Source organism: Larus michahellis, chromosome 14, assembly GCF_964199755.1.
Source record: "Larus michahellis chromosome 14, bLarMic1.1, whole genome shotgun sequence".
NCBI classification, from domain to species: domain Eukaryota; kingdom Metazoa; phylum Chordata; class Aves; order Charadriiformes; family Laridae; genus Larus; species Larus michahellis.
In genome coordinates, this window is record NC_133909.1 from 790833 (window position 1) to 815699 (window position 24867).

The 24867-nt window shown below is 48.2% G+C and overlaps 3 protein-coding genes across 7 annotated transcripts; 1 reads left to right on the forward strand and 2 right to left on the reverse strand.

Moving 5' to 3' along the window:
- Positions 1 to 2005: 2005 nt before the first annotated feature.
- SCO1 (synthesis of cytochrome C oxidase 1) lies at positions 2006 to 13177 on the reverse strand. Of its 2 annotated transcripts, none has more exons than XM_074607212.1 (6): positions 13020 to 13177; positions 12804 to 12894; positions 11766 to 11963; positions 10745 to 10837; positions 10522 to 10637; positions 2006 to 5705 (listed from the first exon to the last, which is right to left on the reverse strand). In XM_074607212.1, the coding sequence occupies exons 1-6, from the start codon at positions 13161 to 13163 to the stop codon at positions 5577 to 5579; spliced, it is 771 nt and encodes a 256-aa protein (XP_074463313.1). In that variant the 5' UTR covers positions 13164 to 13177; the 3' UTR covers positions 2006 to 5576. The 2 variants fall into 2 exon arrangements, with proteins under 2 accessions (XP_074463313.1, XP_074463312.1); XM_074607211.1 differs by having other exon boundaries at positions 12804 to 12897.
- Positions 13038 to 15955, forward strand: ADPRM (ADP-ribose/CDP-alcohol diphosphatase, manganese dependent). The gene is made up of 3 exons (XM_074607209.1): positions 13038 to 13781; positions 14361 to 14477; positions 14712 to 15955. The coding sequence occupies exons 1-3, from the start codon at positions 13223 to 13225 to the stop codon at positions 14996 to 14998; spliced, it is 963 nt and encodes a 320-aa protein (XP_074463310.1). The 5' UTR covers positions 13038 to 13222; the 3' UTR covers positions 14999 to 15955.
- On the reverse strand, positions 14157 to 23154 carry TMEM220 (transmembrane protein 220). 4 transcript variants are annotated; one of them, XR_012589850.1, is made up of 8 exons: positions 23040 to 23152; positions 22902 to 22931; positions 21416 to 21476; positions 19346 to 19469; positions 18484 to 18543; positions 15431 to 15558; positions 14344 to 14444; positions 14157 to 14212 (listed from the first exon to the last, which is right to left on the reverse strand). XR_012589850.1 is itself a non-coding variant. In XM_074607215.1 (7 exons), exons 1-6 carry the CDS (start codon positions 23109 to 23111, stop codon positions 15471 to 15473), a joined length of 435 nt encoding a protein of 144 aa, XP_074463316.1. In that variant the 5' UTR covers positions 23112 to 23152; the 3' UTR covers positions 14308 to 14444; positions 15431 to 15470. The 4 variants fall into 4 exon arrangements, 3 of the variants coding, with proteins under 3 accessions (XP_074463316.1, XP_074463314.1, XP_074463315.1); XM_074607215.1 differs by lacking the exon at positions 14157 to 14212 and having other exon boundaries at positions 14308 to 14444; XM_074607213.1 differs by lacking the exons at positions 14157 to 14212; positions 14344 to 14444 and having other exon boundaries at positions 15247 to 17193.
- Between the last annotated feature and the right edge of the window lie 1713 nt (positions 23155 to 24867).

Consider the following 24867-nt stretch of genomic DNA (forward strand, 5'->3'; position numbering starts at 1 on the left):
TTTGCTCTAGTGGAAACATTTTTGTACCCACCTAGAGAGGTTGTGCAGCTTCCATCCTTGGAGGTTTTTAAACCCTAGCTTGCCCTTGAGCAACCCAGTGTGACCCCATAGCTGTCCCTGCTTTGAGCAGGAGGTTGAACTACAGACCTCTCGACGTTCCTTCCCATCTGAGTTATTCCGTGATCTGGACTGCAAACGCAACATCAGGCTCTGCAGACATTTGAAGCCATGGTCTCTGTACCTCTTCAGTCCCTGGCTCTGCCTGTGCTGGTAGCGAGAACATTCCTAAAACAGCCAGCTTCACCCATGTGTCTTCGGTATCGCTCAGCTCAGCTCCTCCATGGGCTACATGCACAGCACATAAGGAATGCGTCGCCTTCCCTGGGTAGACAAATGGAGCCGTCCCGCATTGCTCAGACATCTTGTCGCTAGTCCCCAGCCTGGGATGGCATCAGCTCTGCAGTTGGTATTACAGATGCCAGCAGCTCTGGAAAGATGCCATTTTCCACTGGTATTTTATGGGACAGGTAGGCTGGGGGTGGGCGTGGTGTGGGCACACACAGCCATACTCATCAAACTGGCCTCTGCCAGGCTTGTATCTACTGTCCCTCTGTCCGCCGGGTCTCCCTGGGTCCTCGTTTGCCCGAGGTAACAGCAGTTCACCTTCACGGCACCGGTATCCAACAAATTTGGTTCCCAAGCGAAACCTGTAGTCTGGTAATGTTTCCATAGGGGAGAGCCACTTCGGGAGCCAGGCCGCCCCCACCGCAGCCCAGCTCCCAGCACAGCCACCGCAGGGAGTCCCCTCGTACACTCCCCCTGGCCAGACCTGAGCTCCCTCTTTGTGGGCCTGGCACGATGAGCACAGGGGGAATTTGCTTTATTTCTAATACCGAAGAAACACTGGACATTTGCTGACAAAGGGTCTCCAAGCCCCCTCAGCATATTCCCTTTCCGCCACTCCATATCCACCCCTGGAACAGCTCTGCTTCCTCCTGGTGAGCATTCAGCACAGCCCTTGGTCCTCCTAAACACCCAGGGAACAGAGCTGCGTTCTCTGCTGTCACCAAGGTTGGGCAGTGAAAGTATAACACCTGCCTAAACAACAGATTTTTATTTAAATACATAAATAAATAAACCCCCCCAAAAAAAAAACAAACCATAGCAACAACAAAAAAAACCCACACCCCATTTCCAAAGAAAGTTTACCTCCTGGGAAAAGCCAATGGAAAAAGAGATGGGCAGGGTCAATGTGAGAGGCAGAAAGCAGCAGCACATCAGCTGCTCCCACTGCCAGGAGGGCAGGCACGTGCTCGAGGGCTGTGACACGACCCACGGGCCGGTCCCTCCATCCGAAATCTGTCTGTGCCCTTCCCACAGGCCGCCCCAGCCTGCCACAAGCTTCCCGTGTCAGCTGGCTCTGCCTTTCAGGGCACATAAAAACAAGTTAAAGGACATGACATTTATGCCAAAACATCTGGGAGAAGACAGAAATTTTACATTTGTCTCTGTAGGGGGAAGTCAGCTGCAAATTCGCTTCAGGAAAATAAATGCAGATAGAGTGATCACTGACACCTGCAGCCCACAGACTTTGTACCAAGTTTGCAAAACCTCGGGACAGAGGCTTTGAGCCTTGCCTCATCCAAGTTTCGACTGGCTTGTACTTTGTTTTAACTTGGCCTAGCTGCGATACCAATTTTTTTTCTTCTGAGGAGGTGGTTCTGGCTGATTCATTTTATTTTTATTTATTGCTGCTTCATACAACCCTAGTTTTATACAGATTCCACTCTGTGTAGAATAAGGTATTTGTCACTAACATACTGATGCGATATGAAGAAATACAAGCCTGATGGGGCAGCAGAGACCTCGAGAAGTGCAAAGGATGCTGTGTAGAGAAGTGCAGCCACGGGATGATAGAGAGATGGGTCAGAGACTTAGCCCTGGAGACTCCACAGCCATAAACAACTCGAGAGTTGCCAAATAAAGAAATACAGACCTGCAGGAGTTACCCATGAAAACCAGTTTTATCCAGAGACAAGTGTCCAATGTATACAAAAATGCATGAGAGATGTAATATGGAGTCACATAATGGAAAAAAGGGAGCATCCTGTGGTATGACTGACCTCACTACAGTTGCACAGATAAGAGAGGTGAACAGTAGCTGTTTAATAGCAACCTGCCATTATCCAGCAGGAACAGGAGTCAATTTTTCTCTTTCCTGCTGCCAGTAACAAGTGACCAGAATGTGCTGAAGATCACTGCACCACCAGCCTAGCCCCTCTCATGACATTTTTCACAAGCATTTCCTTTACATCAGTTAAACCCGCTCCCTTAAACCCGCCTCCTGCTGCAGAGCACGCACATGCCCCTTCTGTGCTTCCATTTAGGGGAAGACTCAGGGAAACTGCCACACTTTTCACACATGGCCCCCTGTGAAAAACAGAGGGGCAATAAGAGTCCCCAAACACAAAGAGAGGTCTCAGTCCCAGGAGGCTGCGTGCTGGCATGGCAGGGAGAAACCCCTTGTGGCACGATACGCCATGCTGGCATTTCAGTGACTGCTGCTGGCAGAGACCCCCAACACCACCAGAAGAGACGGGTCCCCAGGCCAAGCCCTGTTGCTGGCAGAGGCTACCACATACAGCAAATTCAAACCACTCCTCTACTTAGTGGCCAGTTAAGTAAAATGGGTTTTCAATAAACACACCCTCTCTCACCCTTCGCCCCACGATCAACCTGCTGCATTTTTAGCTTTGAAATATTGTCTCTTTCCCATTCCTTCTGGAGACAGATATGGCTGAAAAACATGTATTATGAATCTTTTCAGTCCCTAAAAATTCAAATTACAGTATTAAAATTTGACTTTTCTCCACAGGATATTTTAAGCACTTGGCTGTAATCAAGAGAAGCACAAACAGACTTTAAAGAGGCAAACAAAACAGCCTCCCAGATCAGCTGCTCTATCTCTTAGTCACATTCCCACCAGGTCTTCTATGTCAGTATTTTCAAGAAACACAGAAGAGAGAGGAATGGACTCTAATACAGAAGCAGCAGCAAGACAGGCAGGACAAATTCCCCTCCCACCCCCAAGGAAAATATTCAGATTGTTTCTGACTTGATCAAAAAGGAAAAAATTATTTCCCCAATGAAAATGAGGTAAATAAGAACTTGGGGACATACAGCATGTGAGAGGGCATTAAAAAAAGCTGCACACATCTGCACTGTCTCCGCCAGCAGTACTCACTGATAGTTTGTGTTCGTTACCAATTAATACGCACAGCTTGTCCACTATAGACTGACCCTACTGAATGGCCAGAGTGTTGGGCCACTGATACTCCTAAGGAGGTGGTATTTCGATGTTGCTTTTATCACAAGAGCAGATAAATATCATTTACCCCACCTTCTATATCCTAGTGCACTGCGTTGCACAAGTCATCCTCAAAACAACTGCAACAGAAGTTCAAAAAGGAGGTGATTTTCCCTGGTAAAGGTCACGATGAAAAAAGGAGAGACACACACGCTCCCTGGAGCGGGGAGGCTCAGAGCACTGAGTGAGCACAGCCTCAACACGACAAATTTCACAGAAACACAGAAGTGTTTGTTGGAAGGGAGCTCCAGAGCTCTCCGGTCCAGCTTCCCACAGGACCAGGTCAAGCCATGGCCTGTCTTGTTCCAAAATGAACTGGTGCACAGCCACCTGGACAAAGAAATGCAGAACTAGTAGGTGCCAAAAGTCAGCTCTGAAGGAAAGTTTTGAAAATAAATTACCTCCAGGATAGTGGGGGAAAAATAAAAGGTGAGGAAAGGCTCGTTAGTCACCTGCAACCACTCCATGAAAATAAAATCATCATTGCCAGGGTGCCACCTACCACCGACACTAATATTATTGATAACACCTTGGATCTGACATAGCCTCTAATTGACAGAAGACTTGAAGTGTGAAATTTCCTTTGGTAGTCATTCTTATTGCCTATTGCAATCAAGCCAGACACCACAAGGAGGAAAAAAAACCTAGCTTCCTTTTCAGACCTTGAGTTTAATTCTAAGACACTTAGACACTTCTTAAAACTCCCACTGTAAACTGATAAAGAAAAGCTCTTGCTGATCCTTCAGCAAAACAGAAAAACAGAAACAGAAAAAAAAACTTCTTTAAACTATCTACTATTTGAGGGGGAAATTCTATCTTGGAATTTCAGGAATCTTCCTGTCTTGACAGAGCTTTATCAGAAGAGTGCAGTTTTAGACATATTCTATCAGAGTAACCTTCCCTATACTCTCAGGAGGTCGCCATAGTATAGGGCAGGTGATGTGGACCTACACTACTTCTTCATGCTTTATAACTGCTCTGGGACAGGTTAAGTTTATTGTTTTTCAGGATTTTGAAAAGATGGAAGTTTACCATAGACACTGCACCTTCCCTCGGACAGGAATGCTCTCTTCCAACCCCCACACTCAGAAGAACGCCAGCGCTACCAGCAGGAACACTTGTGTTCAGCTTGAAACACTCTGGGACTTGCACCAAGAACTTTTCTGTTTTGTCTCCTGTGGGCCATTCTCTGGGGTTCAGCTACCTTAAAAAAGCATATTCAGCTTACTGTTTACAGTCCTACAGAGAAACACTATTTTCTAAAAAGAGATAAAACACAGCAAGAATATGAAGCTTGACCAGTATACAAAGTTCCAATGATACTCTAGTCAAACCTAAAACGAAAAAAAAGAAATATATTGCTATATATTGCTTATACAAAGCAATCTTTATTTTCAAATGCTGCATTGATAGAATTTATCTGACTGACATCCCTATGCACAGACACAGACCCCATTCATCCTTCCCACTTCACTGTTCAGCATAGCACAATCGGGCCAACTATGCATAAAACCATTTAGACCAGAAGAAAAATCTATTTGCAACCCATTAATCATTTGCTTATAAGTTAACAGAATTCACTTGGAAAAAATCACCAAGAAAAAACATTTCATTTCTGCATTCAAATGAAGAAGAGATCAGGCACACCACAGGGCTGGTCCCACGCGTGGAAGCTGCTGATGCTTTCAGTGCTCTTCACCTCCTTAACCTTGATAAAGAAGTACTCTTAAGGCTCTGCTGCTCATGTTGTAACTGCCTCTCCCAGAAGGCAAAACAGTGCAGAAAGAAAAGGGCAGGGGTCCTCCAAGAATGCCATGGCCCACATGGCTTTTCATCAAGTAATCAACCTTCTGCAGTAACCATCCTTCACTGATGTCTTGCCAACATATACCAATTAATTTTACCAGTAATACACGCGCTTCTCCCAAATGAAAAGTGTTTTCCATTTTTTGCTCCCAACAACGTTTCAGAGAAGTCCCAAATTTCATTCTGTAGCCTAGATCTTGCCACAAATAATATCCACGGGGAAGGCTTTATAGAGGTTTTTGATAATGGTATTTTGCAGAAGTATGGTTGGCCTTTCTTGTTTGGAAGAAAGGAGGCATGTGGCGACAGGAAGTTACGCTTGTAGCTTCTGCTTTAACTCCAATGCCCAATTACAGCCAAACCTACAGGTGACGTTCACATCAATCTTTGAAGAACTTTTGTTTTAGGATCTGTATTTTCTCATGTGTGCAGCAATAGAAGCAGAAATCTCAGTGCTCCTCTTATTCTGGCCATAATAGTCCACAAAGTCACCATCTGGCCCGAGGAGGTACATTATTATCGTGTGATCCACCTGCAAGAGAGCACATCGTGGCTTGGTGAAAAAGATCATAGAATCACAGAATACCAGGTTGGAAGGGACCTCAAGGACCATCTCGTCCAACCTTTCTTGGCAAAAGTGCAGCATAGACAAGATGGCCCAGTACCCTGTCTAGCTGAATCTTTGAAGTGTCCAATATTGAGGACACTTCCCTGGGGAGATCATTCCCATGGCTGACTGTTCTCATTATGAAAAATTTTCTTCTTCTGCCCAATTGGAACCTCCCCAGGAGTAACCTGTACCCATTACCCCTCATCTTTTCCATGTGACTGCTTGTAAAAAGGGAGTCTCCGTCTTCCTTGCAGCCACCCTTTAAATACTGCAACATCCCGCACATCTCTCAAAGTCAGCAGTAACAGCATCCCATTCAGCCTTTCGTTCAGCTGTCTGACAAGACTTCTCACCAAGAAGCTAAAGCAAGATAAGGAAAACCTCATCACCACCTTGGCGACCTCTTCTTGTTTTACCCAAGAAAAGAAACAGAGAAAACCAGTTGCATACTCAGAACGTATGAAGAATGCATAAGACAACAAGTCTTCCGTAATCTGCTGGCACCCTTGCTGCAGCACAGACAAGGCTGGGGGCAATCCTGCGGGCTAATGGTCTTTTCTCCTCACTTTTCCCAGTTTCCTTCTACTTCTCATGATGCTTCATGACCCCTACAAGGTATTCAAGCTCCTGCTGCTAATGTGATGTAGATCCAATATAAACAGAGGTATTTCATTAAACCAAGTTCACTGTCAGTGCAAACAATGGGACCAAGGGCACCACTGGGATACAGGAGCTGGCAGAGAGAAATATATGTGCTGGGAGGGGGCTCCCTCTACTGTCCGAACTGAAATAACCTTAAAAAAATGTTCAAAGTAACAATTTCTTGCACGTTCAAGATATTCCAATTTGATTTATATAAAAATTAACTTCTCTGTAAATTTATTTAAAATGCCACTGCAAGTACTGTCTGCATCTAACTGTGACAACATGAGCAAAGACACAAAATACTGAAAATGGAGGCCATGAAGCTGCAACTACTCAAGTGACTACATCATCTCACTGCCACCAAAGAAAAAGAACTGAAAGGGACTTACGCAGTGAGACTTACAACTGTGTTTGAAATTAAGAAATCACACAAACATTTCCAGTACCACAAGGTAAAAGGATGCATTAAACTTAACGGGACTTCGGTCACTGAAAGCGTGTTTCTCAAAATTTTATTTACAAATGTTTAATTCAAATATTTTAATCTAGTTTCAAATGTTCAATTTAGAAATCAAACAATTTAGATCCTTCAACTGGAAACTAGCCAAAAAAAAAAAATCAGATAGCCTGCTCAGAATCTTAACTCCCCAGCCTATGGAAGATTAAATACAGTCAGAATGGAAAAAATACCACTGCTCTTCAAGCTGTGCCTGAAGCCTGCACTGTTCCCACTGTATGCACATAAGATCATCATTCAAGTTTCAATGAACCTTCCAAGCCACGGAATAAAACAAGTAAATTGTATGTTCTGGTATTGAGAATTATAAAATTGGGATTATTAAAGAAGAGCTGGTAATATTCAAGTAATACTTTAAAATTTCAAACAGAAGTTTAGAAATTACTCATCTCAATGCTCTTTTCAAGTCGAAACAGGCAGCAAAGTTTAATTGCCTGTAGTGCCCCTCTTCCTCTTCCCCACCTCCCAGCAGCGTGCGGAGAAAACAGAACCCGCTCCTGCACAAACATCAGCCTTAATCACCAACTGGCAGAACAGGCCCATGCAAGACATAATGAGTGAAAAAAAAACCTTACTGGAAGAAATGTCAGAGTAGTAATTACATGAATAAGTCTCAGGTAAGCACAAAACCAGCCTCGAGCTCTCCCTCTGAGGCCTGTTGTTACAGAAACCTGTGTCCTCTGGCCTTCCTGCCCTGAACACACAGAGCTCACTGACTCCCAAAACCAAGAGCCTATAACAAACCCTGAAGGGATGCAGGTATACTCCTCCTCGGCACCACGTCTGGGGCCTCCAGGCTGCCTCAACTTCAGTTCACTCATTTAGTGTCAGATTCTACCGATTTTTTCCCCTCTCCTGAGCAGGGATCCTTTGCCAATCCTGTTCCTATAACCTATTCTTGCATTTCCACCAGCGCCCTTTTATAAATCTGATTTTAAGCACTACCTTTAGATTGATTTCACATTGATGCTAGATTGATTTAAATTGGTGTTGAACTTCTCTAGCAAGCTTCTCTCCTCCATGCAAATACAGTATCTTAGACACCGATGGCTGCAGCTATTGAGTTGCCACTTTAAATGAAGACAAATTCTTGATCTCCCACTTCACACTTCAGTAACGTAGAGCAGTGCACATCACCACTACAATTCCACCTTCTCTTTACTGAGATCATGTGCTGCTCTTGCTGTTTCTTTCTGTGCACCACTTCTTTGTTCCACCAATCTTTCTGTCCATGTGGATAATTTATTTGCTGCAGTCAGGTGGTTTTAAAAAATAGATTGAGAATAGACAATACTGGATTAGACCAAAACCAATCTGCCTCAGCATCCTACCTCAAATAGTGGCCAACAGTGGTTACTTTAAAGAAAAATATAAAACCAGCACCAAAAATGTGTTCTCTTCCTCTATTATCTCCCAGTTTCCAAAAAATTTTGTCCCACAGACTTCCTGAGCTAGGCAAGACTTCTGTGCATTTCATAATCATCAAGAGACTGCTTTTTCCAAAGACTAACAACAATTCTTCCTGTGGACTCCCATAAACTTCTACCATTTGCATCTGTAGCGAGGGATTCCACTTCTCACACGCCCATTTCATAGAATCATAGAATCGCTGAGGTTGGAAGGGACCTTTAAGATCATCAAGTCCAACCATTAACCTACCCCAACAAAAACCACTTCTAAACCATGTCCCTAAGTACCACATCTACCCTTTTTTTAAACACCTCCAGGGATGGTGAATCCACCACCTCCCTGGGCAGCCTATTCCAATGTTTAATAACCCTTTCAGTGAAAAAATGTTTCCTAATATCCAATCTAAACCTCCCCTGACATAACTTGAACCCGTTTCCTCTTGTCCTATCACTTGTCACCAGGGAGAAGAGGTCAGCCCCCATCTCTCTACAACCTCCTTTCAGGTAGTTGTAGAGGGTGATAAGGTCTCCCCTCAGCCTCCTCTTCTCCAGGCTAAACAACCCCAGCTCCCTCAGTCGTTCCTCATAAGGTTTGTCCTCCAGACCCCTCACCAGCTTTGTAGCCCCTCTCTGGACACGCTCCAACACCTCAATGTCCTTCTTGTCGTGAGGGGCCCAAAACCGAACGCAGTGCTTGAGGTGGGGCCTCACCAGTGCCGAGTACAGGGGGATGATCACTTCCCTAGTCCGGCTCACCACACTATTCCTGACACAGGCTAGGATGCTGTTGGCCTTCTTGGCCACCTGGGCACACTGCTGGCTCATATTCAGCTGGCTGTCCACCAACATCCCCAGGTCCTTTTCTGCCGGGCAGCTTTCGAGCCACTCCGCCCCAATCCTGTAGCGCTGCATGGGGTTGTTGTGACCCAAGTGCACGACCCGGCACTTGGCCTTGTTGAACCTCATACCACTGACCTCAGCGCATAAGTCCAGCCTGTCCAGATCCCTCTGCAGAGCCAACCTACCCTCAAGCAGATCAACACGCCCGCCCAGTTTAGTGTCATCTGCAAACTTACTGAGGGTGCATTCGATCCCCTCATCCAGATCATTGATAAAGATATTAAAGATTAAAGATATTAAAGAGCCCCAGCACCGAGCCCTGGGGGACACCACTTGTGACTGGACACCAACTGGATTTAACTCCATTTACCACCACTCTCTGGGCACGGCCATCCAGCCAGTTTTTTACCCAGCGAAGAGTACACCTGTCCAGGCCATGAGCAGCCAGTTTCTCCAGAAGAATGCTGTGGGAAATCGTGTCAAAAGCTTTGCAAAAATCCAGGTAGATAACATCCACAGCCAACAAGAACCACCACCTTTCTTTTGAATTTTAGTTTCCTTTAATGCCTTTACTTCTTGTAATGAAGAGAAAAAAGTGAAGACCATATAACGTGTATCCTCATTTGTACCTCCTCCAGTTTGCTCAGGATGGGGCAAGTCAGGAAGGCCTTGGCAGCAGCTGAGTCCTATAACCAGTCCTATTCACTTCCAGGCAGTAAGTTTAGCCTCACTTAAACCTCGTTTTCCCCCTTCACACTATTACTCTACATATTTTATTCCCACTTAATTTAGTATTAACATGTTCTCTCTTCCAGGTCATTTGGCACAGGAGGAAGATCCCCACAGTATCTGCATAGAGACTTTGCATCATCCAAGTCTCTTGCCAGGAAAACCTCACTCCTCAGTGTCAGTTTGGCAGGCAATGACTTGTTACTCACTTTCCCCTCTCATTTATCCCTCTTCCTATTGCCTTAATTTCACAGTTCCATTTTGACTTTGGAGCACACAGGAAAACAGCCAAACAAAAAAACATTACACTACAGAAAAAAATTCAAATTAGTGCCAGGCTTGCTAGTTCATATGGTGTTCTGTATGCAGGCCTGGGATTGTACATTTTTTAGAACGTGTTTCAATGAGGTTCTGAGCTTGTAAGAGGGCACCTTGATTCTGAGTGAGATCTCTAAAATACAGCTTAATACATTGGTGCAACAGGGCTCCACCATGTAGATCTTCAGCACAGTTTGCAACAGCTGCCTTCTGACTATAAAATCTATATTCTGCTCTTATCCAAAGCTTTTCATTAGGCAAAGGCCCTGCATTCACTTACTATGTAATCACTGTCTTCATCTTTGGGACCTTCACTGTAATACACACGGTAAGCTTTGGCCACTTGGTCAATCTGTGCCTTGGTACCAGTCAATCCGATCAGCTTCGGAGAAAATTCTAGACAGAGAGAAGATATTTAGATGTTTTAGTGAAAAGAATCCCACCAAGAGCTCCTTTTCAGTGCTTTACATGCTGCAAGACATCGAGGAAGAAATCAGTAATACCTTTAACATATCTGGCAATGGCTTCTTCGTTGTCCCTCTCAGGATCAATGGTGATGAACAGTGGGGTCAGATTAGGCAAAGATGGAATTCTATCTGTGACATAAGCAATTATTATTTTTCTTAGAAAAATAAAAGTCATTTCTCACCTCCCTTCAAACAAGCTCACAGCCAAGCTACCGTAACATCAATCCAAGCCGACTCTAAGTGACAAAAAAAGCCATTTGGTGCAGCTTAATTTATGCAATTTGTGAATGAAGCAAATACCATGAAATCAAATGCTCGGTGCTTTGTGCTGGGTGCAGGTACATTTCCAGCCCTGGAGACCAGGATTTCCAGCTGGAGACCCTGCCCTGCTTAGGATAGGGCTCTGATGCAGAAAATGCCACGGCATGATGTGCGTATCGAAGCACAATGGTCAATAAAAAGAGAGGACGCCTGTGATGGTGGAGCAGGATAGGTGAAGACACAATTCAGGCTCTTTCCCTCATGTTCCAGCCATAGCCTTCACTATATTTTCTTCACTTTAGTCCCTGCTCCCACCTGCTTGGTTACTATCACCCCTGCTCCATAACTCTTCAGGGCCTGCAGGCTGAGAAACCCACCTCTGTCACACATCCTTCCCCCAACCTCCATTCTACAGCACAGTCACTCTCAGAAAGGACTCTCACAGAGATTTGTTCTCTCAATGAATAAAATAGAGAGGAAAAACCCTAACACACCCCACAACCACTTCTTGGCAAAAATACAACGCAATGGCCCTGCTCCCTGTAACCTGCCACCGTCACATTCTATTATGAAAAAGTCCCCTGTTGCAGAAAGATCAGTGCTGTCATGCTCTAAATATCAGATCCCAGTGACAGTCAAATTGACGTATGTATTATTAGCAATTAATTCAACAACCAAATAGTAGCCAACCGCATTTTTTAAAAAAGACCATCACTTATTATGATTTGTGATATTTTACCACAGTAAACCTGGACCTCCCATAAAAAGGGCCATTATGCCAACTGAATTCCCATACCAATTTCATCTACCACTTCAATCATTTTCTCCAGTTCATCAGGACAGATGTCAGGGCAGTGTGTGAAGCCGAAGTAGATCAGCACCCACTGGCCGATGTAGTCCTTGCTGGTCCTGGGCTGTCCCTCATGGTTGACGAGTGAGAAGGGCCCTCCTAGAAGCGGTTTCCCAATGCCTCGGTTTCGTTCCTTCTCCAGCTCTACAAAAAACAAGTTGGGATCAAACACATCCATGCTGCGAGATCCATGCTGCCTCCAGGCGAGCCTCAGGAGCTGTCGCAGAGCCACAGCCCAGGGCATCGAGACGTCCAGATCTACCAACCCCCACTGCGCTGAAGCCTAATGCAGACCAGACTTCCAAAATGCATTCCATTTTCGGTAAAATCAAATACATCACTAAACTCCTTTGAAACATAACAATCTCTTTCATTGTTATCTGATTGTATTTCTATTTAAGAAAAAAGAAAAAAAGAAAGCAAAAGATAAAAACAGGTACCTGGCTTGCTGTGAAACAGAAAAACCAGCATCCTTTGCAAACTGAACATATCCTAAAAGCTGTAATATCACTGATTTTCAGCTTTAAAAACACGAAAATGAAACCCGTGGGCAGTTACAGCAGGACAGGGAAACACAGGCCTACACTAGAGAGAGGGAAACCAACCTGCATGGAAATCCCCACCGCATACCTGCGCCGCACCGACCGGTGTGCACAGCCAAGCGCAGCTATTCCACAGCAAAAGCAGATTTAAGAATTTCACAACGCTTAACCTTGAAGGCATTTTTAAAAATTTTCTGCAGCACTTATATACACAGAGGCACAAAGTGTCACCGCGAGAAGCATAGTGCGATTCAGTGGAATGCCGAACGGGGTAAAATACAGTCGAATACAAGAAATCCATCATCTAACCACAAAAAAAAAAATACATCACCGAATACAAAATAAGACACTCCTGCTGCTTCTCCCGCCCGGCCGCAGGCTAGCAGCCCAGGCCGGGTCCCTCTGAGGCGGGAAGGCTCCGGTCCCCCCCGCCTGCACTCACCCTCCTCCTTCTGCCTCTTCACCTTCTTCATGACGGCCAGCAGCCCCCCGCACAGCACGAAGGTGGCCGCCAGCGACCGCCACGACACCAGCTGCTGAGGAGAAGCTGGTTAGTGACTGAAAAGGCGGGGGAGCAGGGGTGACGCAGGCCGTCCCGCCGCCCCGGACTCCTCCACTGAGGGACGCGGCTCCCGCCCTCCCTCCCTCCTTGACTCACCCTCCTCTCCGCGCCCGGCCGCGGGCCGCTGCCGGGCGGCGGCAGGCGGGACAGCGGGCGGCTGCCGGGCGCCGGCAGAGCCGCCCGACACGCGCCCGGCAGCCGCCATAGCAGCGCCACCCGCCCACAGCGCAGCGCCGCCATCTTGTGGCCCGCTCTTCCGCGCCCGCCTCTTCCGCCCCCCTCAGCCGGGAGCTGCCGCCATGGAGGAGGCGCCGCCGCCGCTCTTCGCCTTCGGTGTTATCGCGGATATCCAGTACGCGGACGCGGAGGACGGCTACAACTTCGGTGGGTACCAGCGGCGGTATTATCGGCAGAGCCTTCACCTGCTGTGGGACGCTGTGGAAGCATGGGCGGCAGAGAAGCCGCCGCTCGCCTTCGTACTGCAGCTGGGCGACATCATCGATGGCCTCAACGCCCGCAGCGGAGAGTCCGAGGGTGCCTTGGCACAGGTGCTGGCAGCGCTGGGGCAGCTGCAGGTGCCGGTGCATCACACATGGGGCAACCACGAGTTCTATAACTTCAGCCGGGCCCGCCTGGTGCACACCGGCCTCAACAGCCGGCCCGCCGGGGCCGTGGCTGGCCCACCAGCCGAGGACTGCCACGCCTATCACTTCAGCCCGACCACGCGGTTCCGCGTCGTTGTGCTCGACGCCTACGACCTGAGCACCGTGGGCAGGGAGCCAGACAGCCCCCGCTACTGGGAGTCCCTGCAGCTTCTGCGGGAGAAGAACCCCAACGACAACCTCAACAGCCCCGCAGGTACCCAGCTCGACCCTTTGGCAGGGAGTGCGGGCGGCTGAGCCTCCGCTTCCCAGAGCGATAAGGTGGCTCCCGGGGCTGACATGTGGTTCCCTGGGGGCTGAGGCATATGCCCCGTTTCTGCCCTCCTCCTTCACCAGCCTGCTGTCACCTGACCACCGTCAGTGGGTCTCTAGGTGGGCACAGGAGATGCTCCCCCATCCCCATCATGCTGCTCTGGTGCTTTTGGGATGGGCTTATGTTGTGCTCTGTGCCCTGTGGTACCAGAACCACAGCTGTTGGTGCAGCGGCTACTGCAGAGTGTCGAGTGATGTCCACACCATCCCATGGTGGTGAGGGGGGACACGCAAGAGTGGAAACCCTGCCCGTGCAGTGTAACCAAAACCCCCAGAAACACTAACAAGTCGTTTTATCTTGTTTGTCCAGGAAGGCTGGAGTTTTGATTCAAGGGATGCAAAAAAAAAAAAAAAAAGGTTGTAAAAGTAAACCACCTATCATAAACAGACTTACATAAGGCAAGCAATTAGGGAAGCCACAAGAGGTGCATGCAACTATGCCTAACCTTTTTCTTCATTGCAGGACTCGAAGAACCTCGGTTTGTAGAGTTTAACGGAGGATTTAGCCAAGCCCAGTTGGACTGGTTCAATGAAGTCCTCAAGTTCTCTGATGAAAACCAAGAAAAAGTTGTAGTTATGGGTAGGTGGATATAAGCAAAAAAAAAAGTTATGTAGCCAGTGTATGTTAGATGAGGAAAACATGTAGCAGCTCTGTAGCTCCACTGTGTATGTGACCTGTGAAGCAGGAGAATAGCAACAGTGTCTCACACTTGGGTGAGCTTTCTCTGTACAGTTAGCTGTCTGAACTTCCCAGCAATGAAGGCAGAGTTAACGCTTCAAGTAACTCTCCTGCATCTTTCCCTCTGAACTGCAGGTCACCTGCCCATTCATCCCGATGCTTCAAACGGAGTTTGCCTAGCCTGGAATTACGAAGATGCCCTTTCAGTCATACACTCCCATCAGTGCGTGGTCTGCTTTCTCGCAGGGCACCTGCACGACGGTGGCTATTGTTTAGACTCTCATGGAGTTCATCATTTGACTTTGGAGGGGGTTATTGAAACTCCACCAGAAAGCAATGCCTTTGGAACTATTTATGTCTATGAAGATAAAATGGTATTAAAGGGAAGGGGCAGAATTTCAGATAGAGTTATGCATTTCTGAAAATGGTAAGCAAATACAAATCGCTCTTCTTCAGGAAGTACTCTGACAAAAGCAGGGGATTCAGCTTATTATGTGCTTGTAGAAAGATGTGCGTGGCTGATCCTTATAGCTTTAACTCAAACACTTTTCTCTCGGATACAGAATTTTAGAAATTACATTTCTGTAAGAAAACAGACCTAGTTTCTTCATGGAGAAGAGAGAAGGCCAGTAACCATGTTTAAAATAAATATACTTGAACGCAGAATGTTGACTTCAAACACCCAATCCTGACCGGATTGCTATTTATTGTGAAAAAATGCAAACTATATTCTTAATATTGTCCAAAAAAAGCCTATTTTTTTATATCAGTCAGAATTAAAGTGTGCAGAGTTGCACCTGCCCAGCTGCCTTTCAGTATTTTTTTTGAACACTGTAGTCAATAATGTCTCTCACCTGGCAGAATTCGTCCATCATGTAGCCTAATGCAGTCTTCTTAACACTGCTTTAAAAGACTGTGGGAAAGCAACAGAAGATCAGCGAGGAGGACTGTAAACATGCTCAAGTGACTCGAACCTAGGGTACTGGAAAACACATATATCACACTAATTGTTATTCAGTCTCAGGTGCTTGCAAGAAAAGCACTTGCACTTAGATAACATAAGTCTGTGATGGACTCAGGGACACCTTATCTAGCCGCTTGAGAATCCGAGCCTGTTGTTGAAGAAGACCAAAGCACGGGAAAACTATGCCTGTTTGAACCCTTTAAATACCAGCAAGAACAGGGAGTCTGCGCGCGCTCTTGGAGTCCATGCACGCTCTTGCTAACAAGGACTCTCTCGCTGCCAAGGACTCTTGCTAACAAGGACTCTCTCACTCCGTGGTGCCCGCAGTCCCTGCTTGCGTGCCTCTGCCTGGGTGTTGCTTCAGAGATTCCCCGGTCTGTGAGGTATCAGGATTAAACTTGTTCTTTGCCTTTCATCCGTGGTTTGGTGGTTGTTCCTGCGTCCTGCCTGCATCGGCTCACACAATGACTAAAGTAATTTTCAAAAAAATCTAAGCCCAAGGAAACTGGAGACCATCTATGCTACATCAGAGCACAGCGCAGAGGGGCCCAAACTAAAAAAAAAAACCAAAACATTCAAGACAATAAGGCTACGGCATCGTGCAATGCTGCAGATGCACCTGCTGGGATCTACGTGCGCACAGCTGCAGCAGTACTGAGCGAAAAAGCCCTGATGTGGGAGGATCTAAAACATGCTGCTGTGCTGCATCTGGACCTGTTCTGGCTCTCACACACAGCCAGCTTGTGTGTCCAGCACATTCACCTGTGCTTTCTTCTCCAGGATTAGCAGCAGTGGAACGTGCTTACTGTCGCTGTGCTGCTATGTGGGTTCTGCTCGCCAGGAACAGAAATTCTGTGAGAAGCAGAGTTGTGATAGTGACCGTGTCTGCTGGTGGCAGCCTTGAGCACGCATCTCACAGAAAATAAAGATATGGAAGCTTTCATTGAATTTTCTTTAGAAAAATAGTATTTATTACTGTGTAAAACCAGTGATTTTCAGTTAAAGATAATAGCAAAAATATTCCTTCAGATATATTCTACCACATGATTTTAGTGTAGGAATAGAAATACAGACTGCTGAATTTCTCAGTTAGTCTCAATGGACTGTCCAGGCAGATACCTGCGACTTTGATGGTTGTAAATAGTCATTTATTGAAACAAAGTGTTTGCTTTACTTTTCCCTTATGTAACAGGAACAGTAGATTTCCCAAAATACAAGGTGGTTGGAGAGTGATCCAGGGATGCCAGGATATCTTATCTTGAATATACCATTAGAACACACATTAGATCCACAGTGCTCTGAAAATGTATGAAGAAGGCAGCTGAACAACAGTTCCCATAGAAAAATTCTCCACTCAGATTTGACAGTGTTCCTCAGTTTTTTTAACAAATCTCAAACGGCATTGCTGGAGGCAGCCAGGCGTTCTTGGGTCATCTCAAACTGATACTAACTTTTCATTAAGAACCAAAAGCAAAGGCAAGTAAGGTCAGAATATTTATTCTACACTTTCTTCCACCCAGTTAAATCACTGTTTTGCAGTGCGTTGGCCAAGATGCTCGCATCTCTTTGTTCAGGTAAATGTACAGCCAGGAAGCAAAGGGGAAGAGGGCGACCACAATGGCAGCAATCAAGCGAACTCCACCCAGTGGCCTCCTACAAAGAAGCAAACGCATCAGAGCTACTTCAAATCAGACTGCTATGAACATTCACACCTGGCTGCACTTGCAATGACACTCTATATTCACTAAAGACAGCAGAGTGCCTTTGGCCACTTTAATGTAGCTCCTGTGGATGCATCAGCAGAGTCCTTCACTGGAGAGGCACCACATGCCAGCAGAAAAAAAAGTTTTTCTACCGCCTCAGGCTACATAAACCAGGTGAAAAAAAGGAAAAGCACCCTGCTTGCCCAGAGCACCCGTGACATGTTTTCCCAGCACAAACGTACTGTTTGGCAGGTTGGGATTTCTCATGCTCCTAGCTAGCAGGAGCTTGGCAAAACTGCTGTAGCACAGTCCTCTGAAGAGGCTGGAGAGGAAAAGTGTGGAGCCACTGCAGCCAGGCAGCCACCCAGAACCTTCTGCCAGTTCTGCCTGCATCACCCGCCTGCTCCGGTGGGCGCAGCAGACACCAGTACAGAGACCCTCACCAGAAAGTTCTGTAAATTGGGAGCAATGGCAGAAATGGCTTTGCAGTTCATTAGCAGTTGTGGCCAACACTTGCTACCCTGTTCCACAGAAGGGGCGCACTGTCCTTATTCAGAGGGAGAATATCTCCTGCGCGTTATGATCATCTTATATCAGATGAGCCGAGGGCTGGAGCCCCTCTGCTGTGAGGACAGTCTGAGAGTTGGGGGGGTTCAGCCTGGAGAAGAGAAGGCTCCAGGGAGACCTTATAGCGGCCTTCCAGTCCCTAAAGGGGCTACAGGAGAGATGGGGAGGGACACTTTATTAGGGAGTGTAGCGATACGTTTTAAACCAAAAGGGGGGATTTAGATGAGATCTGAAGAAGAAATTGTTTGCTGTGAGGGTGGTGAGCCCCTGGCCCAGGTTGCCCAGAGAAGCTGTGGCTGCCCCATCCCTGGAGGGGTTCAAGGCCAGGCTGGACAGGGCTTGGAGCAGCCTGGTCTGGTGGGAGGTGTTGGGTTGGAATGAGATGATCTTTAAGGTCCCTTCCAACCCAAACCATTCTGTGATTCTCTGATTATGGCAGGGAGAGCAGAAAAGAATATTTCATGTAGCTTTACTTTCCCCTCACAGACTTTTATCTGTGCAAGATCCTACAGCCTGTAGCACCAGCTGCTACTGAACAGTCTCAGATACCTAAGCAGACAGTGACATGAAGCAGAAAAACAAGCAGCCAAAATCAACTATGTGTTTTCAAGAAGCTAGTCACTAAACGTGAATATATGAATGGATTGGGGAAAAAAAAGGAAACAAAACTTACTTTGCTGAACTGCGACAAAGACTCATCCATATTGTAATAATCACCAGACCAAACAACTCTCTGAAAAGCCAAAGTAAAAAACAGATCAGAAAATAATACAAGGAGATGTTTACTTCTAAAAAATACAAATTTTGTCTCCACAACAATAGTGTACGTATTCATTACCTCCTTTTGGAGAAGTTTAACATATTTCACTAGAATTATAATTATAAAGGTATTTACATGGACGAACTTGGCCTCCCACCACAAATCTACAAACAACGTGACCCAGCTATACAGCTGCAGAAATTCCTGCTTTCGCTTTTTGTTCTGCTGCTAAACTTACATTCCACAGCACATTTCCCTCATTAGCAGAGAGCAAAGCGGTATTCCAGACAGTAAACAGCTGCAGTAGCTGCCGGTGCTTCCCCTCAAATACTGAGCAAGCACCTGCTTAGGGCAACAACCAAATGTCCAGGTGAGAAATCCTCCCCGGCAATTCAGAGGACTCAGCGGCCCCTGCCAGATAAACATGTGGATGGTATTACCTCAAGAGTTTTTAAACATTAATTCCCATTCCTACAGTTGCTGCAAGAGAACACAAAGCTGTTTCACTGTGATTGTGCCCTGGTCTTTGAAAGCCCGAACTGTCCCCAATCAAATCCAACTGCCCCCAATCAATCACGACTGTTCACTCGCCATTTAGCTCTTTCGTCTGACAAATCGCTGGTTTGGAGCACTATGGTCCCTCCTCCTTGGTTTGATCCCCTTGGACCAACAGCACTCACTGCAACAGCCCGGCTAATAAAGTTTAGCAAGGCGACCACCTGGATATGGCCTGTTGTGCTGAATTCGTGCGGGGAAAATAAAAATCACTGCTTACCTGCCTTCCTCTTCGTGCAAAATGTTTCCTTGAGTGTAGGCAAACAAAGAGCAAGCCAAGGCAATGGTCCCAACAATACAACCAGCAGAATGAAGGTCACAGAGGCTCCTCCAAACGCCATTATCTGAGGAAAAAAACCAGACTGCCAGCAACTGCAATGTAGTATGAAATACAGGCTACGAATCGAAAAGCAACTGAGTTGCTAAAAAAGATGCCTCCAGCAAACACAACATCTTGGGCAGGAAGATGGAATTAATACCAGCATCTTTTAGACCAGTGAAAGCTGCTAAAATGTGCTGTTGAAAATAAAAACTAGCGGGCTTGGGGCTTGCTTTGCTAGGAATGCAACTTCTTGGCAGCAGCACCTCAAGGAAAATAGTTTCCTATTCTCTCCAGCAAACAAAACAGGCTCCAGCATTCAACATGCATGGAAAAAAATAATCACAAAGCACATTACAAATGAAGGTTCTCTTAAGCAGGAGGAACGGCCTTTCCGGAGCTCACAGCCATAACCAGATGCTCAGCGTGACCCCAAGGGACCACCGGGGCCCGGGGAGGGAGCCCCAGGTCCCAGCCAGACATCAGGCTACCACCGCACTGTAGGGAGCGTCTTCCCTCGCACTCCCCAACAAGCCTCTGCCTGAGCTTTGCCCGTGATGATGAGCAACGCGGATGACATCTCTGCCTGGGCACCGATGTTTTTAAACAGAGAAATACAGATGATGTGAAAGATCTGAACGAGCCCACAGATGCTTGTGGTTTTCCATGTCCATTCCCAGGGGTTCATGGGGGAGAGGTGAGCAAACGAGACAGGCACAGACACGGGCATTTCTCGCTGATCTCAGCAATGTCAACAGCAAAAACAGTAAAGTTCAAAGTAGTCTTTTCTGAGCACTGACCCCTCCAGGCAAGCATTAAAGATGATGAGCTGCCAAAATTCAGGAGCTCTGTGTGACCCAACGTTGCAATCGATTCCCCATTTGGCTGAACTTGCTGCAGCTCAGCAGAGGCAGAATCTGTGTTTTCCACAGACTTGAATGGCAAGTATCCCTAGGTGCATTTACAGAAATGTCCAGTTCTACAACAGGTGTGCTATTTTAATCTTTATTTTCCACAGATCTTGGCACAAGTAACAAAAACCTACTTGTGAGTTCAACATGCAGATTCTCTTGACCAGCCAAATGCCGTTATGTTGAAGCAACACCTATTACGCAAATAAACCTCCCCTGAAATGTTCAAAACCACAGGCAACCAACCCTCATGGGTTTTGGCTTTATCAACGCTGACGTTTTATACATTCAAGACAGCCAGAATGCTGAGAGACTGCAATGGTGTGATTTGAGTGACAACAGCATGCACGCCTCAAGATTTTCTTTTTTGGCTAAGTGTGGTTTTAGTTTTTTCAGAGTAAGTATTCATCCAGAAAAGATACAGTCACTTTGTGTATATAAAATGTCATTATTTTAAAATTATTTCGTCTGGATGAAAATACAAAAAATGAACAATTTTCTGGAGTCCTGGACCAAATCTGATCTGACAGATTCTCAACGTGTGATGTGGCATTAACTCCCTTGGCATACGCACTTGAAAACTCATCCATTGCACTGAAGCCTCTATAAACACCCCCATCGCTGCCCGCGCTGTTATACCCTACACTGAACAGGACCTTTAGCTCTTTCAAAGGACCGCGCAGAGCTCAACTGCTCTTCATGACGTAGATAAGCAAAAATGCAGGTTTGCAACAAGGAAACAAAGTGAATTAATGTGCTAACGTCGACAGCTGAGCCAGGTTCAAGAACGTCCTCCCAGGCTTGTGCTCCACTCGGCTCTGAGCGCTGGAATCAGGGTGCAAAGGTAAGACCCTCCCCGCAGCAGGCCTTCACGCAGGGCTCCTTTGTTCACCTGCAGCACGGCCCACCACAAGCACTAACCTAACGACCAGCTTTTTGCCCTCAAAAGGTAGCAAGACATGTTTCCTTGTGGCCTGATCTTAATCTGTGATTCAATGAAAAAAACCTTTCAGAGGCAAAATTTGAGCAGAGACTCTGTTTTGCACACCCAATATCATACCTGTTACTGAGGGCTTAATGCTGACAAGCAGCGTCAGGGCAGATGGCACTAAGTAGGCAACCTGTTAAGGAAACATAAATCTACTCTGTAGCAAAACTTAGCAAGATAAGGAAGCAGAAGCCCCATCCACATCAACGCTCTTCCCCTTCACAGCAGTTTGTCAGACGCGCAGAAAAGCTGCCAGTCCCACTCCCTCTGGCATTGCCTGGCCCCTCTAGCGCCCATCTTATCATAGAACGCTTTAGGTTGGAAGGGACCTTAAAGCTCATCCAGTGCCACCCCCTGCCCTGGGCAGGGACACCTCCCTCCAGACCAGGTTGCCCCAAGCCCCGTCCAACCTGGCCTTGAACCCCTCCAGGGATGGGGCAGCCACAGCTTCTCTGGGCAACCTGGGCCAGGGGCTCACCACCCTCACAGCAAAGAATTTCTTCTTCCGATCTCATCTAAATCTCCCCTCTTTCAGTTTGAAGCCATTACCCCTTGTCCTATCACTACATGCCCTTATTTTAAGTCCCTCTCCGCTTGTCCTGTAGCCCCTTCAGATACTAGAAGGCTGCAATAATGTCTCCCTGGAGCCTTCTCTTCTCCAGGCTGGACAACCCCACTCTCTCACAGCAGAGGTGCTCCAGCCCTTTGAGCACCTTCACCATCACCACCCAAAATCCTGGGCCATCAGCTGAGTGCCAGTCCTTGTTCCTCAGCTTCTGGGTTACCTCATCCTCGCTGCCCAACCAGCCGCTGCAGAGCCCCTGAGCTGCACATTGATCCCTCAGGATTGTCCCTACAGGATACCCCCCGGTCCCCCAAACCCTCCACCTGAGCAGGAGCACCCTCTGCCATCACAGCCCAGGCGCTTTCATCTGGGCTCACCTGTGCAAGGGATGGCCCCCTGCACAAGGGACATGCAGGGGACAGCCCCTGCCCACCCAGCAGCTCCTGCCACATGCAGAGACATTCCCCCTTGCCCCTCAGCTCCAGTCCCTGTGCACAGGGGGCCAGGGCCGCTGGGCCGTTCGTGTGCCTCAGAGAGGGCTGGCAAAGCTGAGGTTTGTCTCTACATCTCCTCTCGGGAGCAAGGAAGCCCTGCTGAGCTGAGTGGGAGCAGAAGGCAGCCAAGCTGGTGACTCAAGGCAAGCAGAGGTGGCCCGGAGAGGGGGGCTGGAGCGCCCTGGGGGGATCGAGAGGAGTTTGGGGTGTTCTGCACAGGGAACCAGCGCTCTGCGGGGGGTAGATGCCACTCTGAGGCGAAACAAGGAAAATCCTGGAAGCACGGTGGGATTCCAGCCGCCGCCGCAGTACAGATGGTTTTCCCGGCGCCTGCTCGGTCTTCAGCCGAAGGCAGGGAGCGGGTTTCCTCCGGCGGCCCCGGCTGCGACCAGGCCCCTGCGGACGGGCTCCACGGAGCGGGGCCGGGGCCGGGGCCAGCGGGGACCCCTCGGAGCAGGGAGAAGAGCCGGCCCCGGCGGGAAGGGCGACCCGTACTCACCGTCCACAGCGCGGCGTCGGGGTCATTCACCTGCAGCGGGAGACGCGCTCTGAGCCCGCGGCCGCCCCCGCCCGGGCCGGGCCGCGCCCCGCGGGAGGGCACCGGCGGGCACCGGGAGGGGAGCGGCCCCGCACTCACCTGCACGGCGGCCGCCAGCCCGAAGAAGGCAGCCATCAACAGGTTGCAGATCCGCCACAGCAGCCCCGCCATGGCCGGCGCCGCCGCCGGGGCGGGTCAGGGCCGCGGGGGAGGGAGCTCCCGGGGCCCCGCCCGCCGGGCCCGCGCCCGGCCGCCCCTGCCGGGGAACGGGGTCGGTGCAGCCGGGAGTGCTGCGGTGTGGGGGACGGTCAGCCTGGCTTGGTCGTAGCTACTGACATTTTAGAGAGATTTTTAGAGGTTGAAAAATGACTGTTTTCAAAATCGAGACAAAATGTCTTCATGGAAAGACACTGAGGGGCTGGAGCGTGTCCAGAGAAGGGCGACGGAGCTGGTGAGGGGTCTGGAGCACAAGTCCTGTGAGGAGCGGCTGAGGGAGCTGGGGGTGTTCAGCCTGGAGGAGGCTGAGGGGAGACCTTCTCGCTCTCTGCAGCCCCCTGAAAGGAGGGGGTAGCTGGGGGGGGGGTGTCTGTCTCTTCTCCCAGGAAACGGCCTCAAGTTGCACCAGGGGAGGTTTAGGACAGATATTAGGAAAATTTCTTCACTGAAAGGGTTGTCAAGCGTTGGAACAGGCTGCCCAGGGAAGCAGTTGAGGCACCATCCCTGGGGGTATTTAAAAGACAGGCAGATGTGGCGCTGAGGGACATGGTTTAGTGGTGGATTTGGCAGTGTTAGCTTGTTGGACTCAATGATCTGAAATGTCCCTTCCAACCTAGACAATTCTATGATTCTATGAAATTATGCGTCACTACTTACAATACGTGTATTCCAGGAATTACAGGAAAGCAAGTGTTGTTCTGTCTTTCACCTGTTGTATCACAGGTTGTATCACCTATTGTATTACACAAACCAGTCTGCACATAACAGGTTGTCCATCAGGGAGCTCCTCAGGCAAATAAGTCCAAGTACCTCCTGGACTCCATGAAGAAAAGCGTGACCAGCACATTGCAGGGATTTATTATTCCTTCTTTGACCCAGTGCTGGTGTATCTGCAACTTTCTGTCCTGCCAGGGACCCCACTGAAGGATGTGTACCTGGTGGGGTTAACCAGCATCAGACCCGCTGTGCCTGAACCTGACCCTGACCCTGACCCTGGCCCTAGCCCATAGGTTGACTTCCCAGCTTGACCTCAGGCTTGCCTTGTCTCCATGAATGTGGATGGTGATCTGGATTCTCTGTTGGATCTGGTTGCAGTCCCTGGGTCTGCCCTGCTTTCCCTGTGCCAGTGGGATGGGCATTGCCCATGTCTCCTTGGCCATGGTGTCCCTCCCTTAGTGAGCAGCCGGCCCTCGCTGCTCCCTGATGAGCTCCTTCCCCCAGTTCAGTAGGTGTGTGCCGGTGGCCAGGGAGGGTGGGAAGGTGATGTCAGGGCAGCAGGGGAAGGCTGGAGAGCTGAGTCCTGGTGCAGACTGGCTGAGGCTGAGATGGCTGTGGAGCTGCACCGCTAGTCACCACAGTGGCTGACGGGGGCTGGAACATGCCTGAGCGTGGGGAGTTCCTCTGCAGGGGCTGGGAACAGCCGTGGCTGGCAGGGCAGCTGCAGATCAGACCGCGCGTGCTGACACTGCTGGGCAGGCACCAACTACTACTGCTGTTTTGAGGGATACCTCCGAGGTCAGGCAGGACTATGCAAGACCAGATATTCTTTTATTCAGGATAGGGAAGGCAAAATAAGGAACTACTACAAATCCTGAAGTTTGTACCAAAACTAATTATGAACAGTGAGGTTTCCGCTGAGTTTCTGTCCAGTCTGTCCTCATAGTCAAGAACCAGCCTGTTGGTTGCAAAGGACATTGCGAGCCCACCTACA